The sequence below is a fragment of the Tarenaya hassleriana genome, unplaced genomic scaffold (assembly GCF_000463585.1).
Source record: "Tarenaya hassleriana unplaced genomic scaffold, ASM46358v1 Cleome24, whole genome shotgun sequence".
Lineage (NCBI taxonomy): Eukaryota > Viridiplantae > Streptophyta > Magnoliopsida > Brassicales > Cleomaceae > Tarenaya > Tarenaya hassleriana.
The window spans coordinates 2,408,533-2,415,207 of record NW_010965696.1 but is presented as its reverse complement, the minus strand read 5'-3'; the positions used below and the strand labels follow the sequence as shown (position 1 = coordinate 2,415,207).

At 41.1% G+C, this 6,675-nt stretch overlaps 2 protein-coding genes across 3 annotated transcripts; both read left to right on the top strand.

The window, feature by feature from the left end:
- The first annotated feature begins 6 nt into the window (after positions 1-6).
- On the top strand, positions 7-4,379 carry LOC104816051 (folate-biopterin transporter 1, chloroplastic). Of its 2 annotated transcripts, XM_019202815.1 has the most exons (9): positions 1,138-1,371; positions 1,839-2,074; positions 2,216-2,280; positions 2,387-2,549; positions 2,867-3,015; positions 3,088-3,342; positions 3,425-3,593; positions 3,686-3,778; positions 3,866-4,379. In XM_019202815.1, the coding sequence occupies exons 2-9, from the start codon at positions 1,937-1,939 to the stop codon at positions 4,163-4,165; spliced, it is 1,332 nt and encodes a 443-aa protein (XP_019058360.1). In that variant the 5' UTR covers positions 1,138-1,371; positions 1,839-1,936; the 3' UTR covers positions 4,166-4,379. The 2 variants fall into 2 exon arrangements, with proteins under 2 accessions (XP_019058361.1, XP_019058360.1); XM_019202816.1 differs by lacking the exon at positions 3,866-4,379 and adding an exon at positions 7-271 and having other exon boundaries at positions 869-1,371; positions 3,425-3,773.
- An 87-nt stretch (positions 4,380-4,466) lies between these two features.
- LOC104816050 (lactoylglutathione lyase) lies at positions 4,467-6,045 on the top strand. The gene is made up of 4 exons (XM_010544719.2): positions 4,467-4,653; positions 4,918-5,151; positions 5,612-5,687; positions 5,840-6,045. The coding sequence occupies exons 1-4, from the start codon at positions 4,570-4,572 to the stop codon at positions 5,872-5,874; spliced, it is 429 nt and encodes a 142-aa protein (XP_010543021.1). The 5' UTR covers positions 4,467-4,569; the 3' UTR covers positions 5,875-6,045.
- Positions 6,046-6,675: the final 630 nt, after the last annotated feature.

Below are 6,675 nucleotides of genomic sequence, written 5' to 3'. Positions count from 1 at the left end.
TCAAGGGGGAGTTTTGTACGACTGTACTCTTTTTTCCTCGTCATGGTTTTTATCCCACAGGATTTTTCTATGATAAGGTTTTTAATGAGGCAGTCTAAATTATAAATATCTTATGTATAATTATTAGAGGTCCAAGGGGGAGTATTATAAATATGTGGACCTTCTAATTGTCCAATAAGATTAACTCCTTAATGATGAAGGAGTTACCTCTCCTTTCCTATAAATATGTAGTACACCTCCTTGTTAATGTTACACACAAAAACCTCATAAGGTTTACTCTCACTTCATCACTTCTCTCTCCATTCTCTCTCTCTTGTTATTATTATTGCTTTTACTATCATAATATTCATTTTATTTTCAACAAGTTCATATTTTTTGGTGGCAACAAGCGCCTGTGGCCTAATGGATAAGGCGTCTGACTTCTAATCAGACGATTGTCCCCAGGCGTGTATACATTTATATTATATATTATATATATATTATGTCACAATTTTGAAATTAGTGGATATAAAAATTACAGACATTCAAACCAAACTAATTTTCACCTTAATTTAGGTTTTTTTTTAAAAAATTCAGACATTTTATCTTAACGTTTTTTTGGTCATGTATTTCACCAGGCGTGTATTCATTTATATATATATATATATATATATTTTACAAATATATTATATCACAATTTTGAAATTAGTGGATCTAAAAATTACAGAAATTCAAACAAAACTAATTTTCATCTTAATTTGAGTTTCCTTAAAAAAATTCAGAAATTTTATCTTACCGTTTTTTTTGGGCATGTATTTCACATAATCCTGTATTTTGTGCCGATTATGTAAATAAAAGAAAATATAATAACTATTTTTGTTTAAAGCAGGAGGCGAACTCCATTGGAAAGCTACGGGTGGTTCTTGGCAGATTGGTGCGTGATGTGGTTCTATCAAGGGGACATTCTACGACTTCCACAAGCTCAACACGGACTTGTGGCTGACTATTACATCTTCGATCCGGACTCACCCGAGATCTTTGATGGAATCCTATACTTATTGGTTGGTTACGTCTATTTGTCGGGTTGTAAAAAACTATTGAAGCATCAATACATTTATCGTTATTAAAAAAATATATATAATAAATTTCCAAAGCGCATTTAACGGAGGGTTTCCATTCCCTTTGAACAACTTTGTTAAATGGCGACACACAACCTTCTCTCAATCTCAATCTCCCCCTCCACCCACCGGAGACCTTTCCATCTCGTCGCCCGATCCCACCGGAGAATTCGCCGAAAACCTCCGGATAACGCCATGTCCGCCGCAGTTTCCTTGTCGGAGCTCCCTCTCCGGCGGGACCCAGACGATAGTCCGCTTTTAGATTCTAGAATTAGTAAGTGTACTCATCAATTTGTGAAGAAAAAACTTATTTTTGTGAGTAAAAATCGATGCTTTAGTTAGTATATCTGAATCATGTGACTAAAAGTTTCCATCTTTATTGTCAAAGAGGGCAAACGTATGTTATGGTTCATGGATAGTGCGGAGAGATGAGAGCTGCGTTGTTCTTTAGCTTGATTTGAAACTCGTGTTGTACTAGGATGATCATATGCTTTGAATGTCTGGTTCTTGTTGCATTGAATTTTGTCCCCTTTTAGATTTGTGACTTGAGGATTTCCCTAATTCCTATTGATTACCATTCTTGATGAGCTTGGTATTGAAGTATTTATGTAAAGTAGACTAATTTAGAACTTGGGTTCCTGCTAATTTTCTTTTTCTTGTGATGGCCTGCTTCTGAATTGTGAATTGGAGACTGCCCTTCCTATTCCTAAATCCTAATGTGGGTGTTGTGTTATAAACCAGGTGTTGGGGAAGGAGACATGTTGACAGCAGATGTGGAAGAAGATAGAGACATTTCTATTAGAACTCAGCCATGAAAAAGCCGATTTTCCAGCAGCAGAATGAAATTTTTTGGGGTTGAACTGTCGCCCGATAATGTTGCCGTGGCCATGGTCTATTTCGTTCAAGGTGTTTTAGGCCTTTCGAGGCTGTCTGTTAGCTTTTATTTAAAGGATGATTTGCATCTTGATCCTGCAGAGGTATGTCCTTGTAATGATTTTAGTTTTATGTTGACAGAAATCTGTGTTAGTTTGTAAATTCAGTCAATGAGTTCAGTATCTAAGGTGAAGATCAGAAGACTTTTAATTTTCATGGACTGACAAAATATACATGTTGTCTAGACAGCTGTGATATCGGGTTTCTCTTCGTTACCATGGCTTGTAAAGCCTGTCTATGGGTTCATCAGGTATGACTCCTCACTACCTCCGTACTTGTCAACTTTTATGATTTTTACGTCGAAAGACCATTTGCCATCTTTAGGGTCTCTAAGCAAAAATTGTTCCATTTCACAGCGACTCTCTGCCACTATTTGGATACCGAAGGAGATCATATTTAGTTCTATCGGGGCTTCTCGGCGCTCTTTCGTGGAGTTTGATGGCTGGACTCGTTGACAGCAAATATAGTGCTGCATTTTGCATACTTCTCGGTTCCCTTTCTGTTGCGTTTTCTGGTGTTGTAAGTTCGTCTCTTATGATTTTCAACTTGACAAATTCCGAGCAATGCGAAGAGTGTCTACCAATTGAATTTCGGGAAAGCTATCTCTTGATGTTTGTTCTTCGATATATAGACAGACATGTGAGATTTTGGAGATGACCTTGGCTGGGTATGTTCTTGTGATTAGTAGGATAGGTTTCTCCTACGCAGCATGTGTTAACGGCCTTGGAATTTATCGCATAACAAAACATGATTAGAGTTAGAGGCTTGAGCATTTGGTTGGAGATTTTTTCATAATGAGGAAGACAAAAATATTTGCTCGGCAATAACATGTGTAGGTAGTAGACTCGATGGTGGTAGAACAAGCTCGTGGTGAGTCGCAAAGCGTGTCGGGATCTCTCCAATCCTTATGCTGGGGTTCCTCAGCTTTCGGTGGAATTGTGAGCTCCTACTTTAGTGGCTCCCTGGTGGATTCCTATGGTGTAAGGTATATACCGAGCAGTTTGCCCGTTCAAATACGATTAACTAAGTGAACATCCTACATGTTTCTATGCCTCAGGTTTGTTTTTGAGGTGACTGCCTTACTACCTCTGATAACTTCAACAGTGGCTGTTCTTGTGAACGAACAGCGTGTGGTCAGGCCAGCAGCAAGACAGAACAAAACCTGGACGAGTCCTCTCTCTCTTCAAAGCCCGAAGCAGCACATTATTCAGCTATGGGGTGCCATTAAGCAACCGAATGTTTTTCTTCCGACCCTTTTTATTTTCTTATGGCAAGCCACACCCCAATCAGATTCTGCAATGTTTTACTTCACGTAATATCCCTCCCCTCGGTTATGCTTATCGTTTCTTCTCGTATTTCCATCCTTAGCTAGTATCTGTTTTGGAATTTCTTAGGACGAACAAACTCGGGTTTACTCCGGAGTTTCTGGGACGGGTGAAGCTCGTGACGTCTATAGCCTCCTTGCTTGGGGTTGGGCTGTACAATGGATTCCTCAAGACTGTACCGCTGAGAAAAAAATTTCTTGTGACAACAATTATTGGCACAGGTCTTGGAATGACTCAGGTTGGTCCGAACATGAACAGCCAGCCATCTTTCTCTAACCATATCCCGAGTCCTGATGAGCGACTCCCGATCTGCTATTATGGCGTATGCAGGTTTTCCTTGTCACAGGTCTTAACATGCAGATGGGGATAAGCGATGAGTGGTTTGCCATTGGAGACTCTCTGATTCTTACAGTTCTTGGCCAGGTCTAATATCTATATCCTCTGTTTGCTGCAAAGTTATGGGGTTGCCATTATCAACTAACTGTGACAGATTATCAACTGTGATCATAGGCTTCATTCATGCCGGTTCTCGTATTAGCAGCAAGATTGTGTCCAGAAGGAATGGAAGCAACGCTTTTTGCGACGCTCATGTCAATATTGAACGGAGGGAGCGTTCTCGGAGGTCTTATGGGTGCAGGACTGACCCAACTCTTTGGTGTAACCAAAGACAGTTTCGACAACTTAGCCACTCTTATAATTCTCTGCAACCTCAGTTCGTTATTGCCTCTTCCACTTCTCGGCCTCTTGCCTCGGGATTCGCCTGACAGTGGTTCCAAGGATGATCCAGAGATTGAGATGAAATCAAACTAAGGATATGGTAATGAATGTTTTCATGGTTGTAATGATTTGAAACCCGAGTGAAGCTTAGATTTCATGGCATTGAGAGACAAGAATGGATGATGTATCATAGCTAGAGTGACACAAGTGGCTCAAGAACTACATTGGATGTTTCCTGTGGGACAGGCATGAATCATTGTAATGAACTCCATGAATCTTCCAAGTAATTTTCACAGAGAGGATTCAACATGTGTTGGGCAAAAAACTCGCATTCATTGCAACGAGCAGTGAGGATTTTCTGTTTTTCTTTTTCTAAATATGGAAGGATAAAAGTTTTCTGGCAAGCTCTTGAAATTTCCTATGTTGGGCCCACCAAAGCAGGAGCCGAAGAAACTATATCTCGCATCCTGAGTTCAACGACGTGTCCGAAGACGAACATGGCGTTAGCGACCGGAGCAACCCTAAGCCATATTGCCAGAGAATCTTCAGATATCAGACGCCTCGCCGATTTCTACAAAGAGGTGATACCGATTCTTCAGACCCACTATTTTTCATTTGTTAAGTTTCGATCTTGTTCCTTGATGTCATCGGATTTCTGTTCTGGTTTGTGTTCCACAAGTTCGAAACACGGCGTTCTAGGGTTTCGAAACGCAGATCTTTGGCCCTGAAACTGTCCCAATCACACAGAAACTCAACCAAACCTTTTCAATGGCATCTTTTGTTCGAAAGTTTAGGGATTTCCTCCTTCTGGTGGGGGGATTGATGGATGGTTTTCTTTTCTTCAGGTGTTTGGGTTTGAAGAGATTGAAAGCCCTGATTTTGGAGATGTAAAGGTCATATGGCTGGATTTGCATGGCGCCTTTCCAATGCACCTGATCCAGAGGAACCCTTCTACGAAGCTTCCGGAAGGTCCGTACAGTGCGGACACGTCAGCCGTGCGTGATCCCAGCCATCTCCCCATGGGCCACCACATCTGCTTCTCCGTCTCTGACTTTGACTCTCTGGTTCAGTCTCTCAAGGTACCTCCTGTATGATATTGCTTTCTCAACAATATTAGCTAGAGAAGCTTTGATATGGCCACCAAAGGATGGAACTTTGACAGACTCTAGACGTAGTTTTCGAGTGCCATGAGGTTTGTAGGCTGTTTCGTACAGCTAATAAAGTTTAGTCGGTATCGGAAAAAACCTTTCGGTGGTTCGAAATCATGCACCCTTTTAGAGATTCTCCATTCAGATTGTGCAAATATGAACGTAGAACAATCAAGAGATAGGAATTTGGTTGGCAATTGAGTTAACCAGTGGAAGGACGCAACTCCCTCATGCCCTTTTGTCTCTCTCTCGGTTTGGTTGGTACATATGCGGTCCGATGTCATGATGTTTAACCGCTATGGATCGACGAGGCTTTGGTTAAGGTTCAGTAGCTCGGTGCAACGGTTCCAAGATAGATACTTAGGCTCGATTTCCCATGAGTGATGTGCAGGCAAAAGGGATCGAAACTTTCCAAAAGTCACTTCCAGACGGAAAAGTCAGGCAGGTTTTCTTCTTCGATCCGGACGGTAAGCCCTCCCTCTCGACGTAAAACTAAGCTAGACTTTCGCAATTTTACAGTAATATGAAATATGATTCCTCTTTTGGTGGTTAGCCTTTACATTTACAATTTCACGGTAATGTTTTTGTATTCTCGACCAACTTTACTGTCGATACGCAGGAAATGGGTTAGAGGTCGCAAGTCGCCAGGCCTAAGCGCAGCGGTTGAGATGCAAGTGTTTGTCCATGAAATGAAACAGATACATACATGCATATATATATGTGTGTATATATTCAGTATGTTGGAATATGTGGAAAAATAACAAGGCTGTCGTATATAAAAGAGCCTTCTCTTCACTCTGCTTTTTTTACACGAGGTTTGACATATATACACTTGCGTATACGTATGTACGTATATGTTTGTTCGGAAAGCATTGATACGCTAGTTTCATGGGTTGGAGACAGTAACAGTCTGCATATTAGTAACAAAAAAAAAAAAAGATTTTACGCTGTCCGAAGGGGTGTCAAACGAGTCGGCTCGTTTTGAGTTTAGCTCGTCAGACTCGTTTTCAAACGGCAGAACCCCCCCCCACCCCCCCGACTCGGCTCGAATCGTCCGGTTCATTCACGTGCTAAACGAGTCGAAAAGACGTAATGTTTTTTATATTCATATTAAGAAACCGGCTCAACTGGTGTAAAAACGAGCCGCCAACGCAAGATGAGATCGTTTTGACACCTCTGCCGACCGAAGATTTGGGTTCCGAAGGTATCTAACCGTAAACATCATCAATTCACATGTAGGAGATACTGTAAAAAAATGCCAAAACACAAGATGATGATGGTGATGGTGGTGCAAACAAAGGCAAGGGTGTGAAGAACAGCCCCAGAAAATGACGCAGCGATTCTTGTGTTCGCCCACTCTATGGCACTCCCTATAAGACAGCTTTATTTCCATACAACATTGCAAGTGTCACAAAAACAAAGGCCCTTCCTCTGTACTTGTCTGCTTTAGATTTT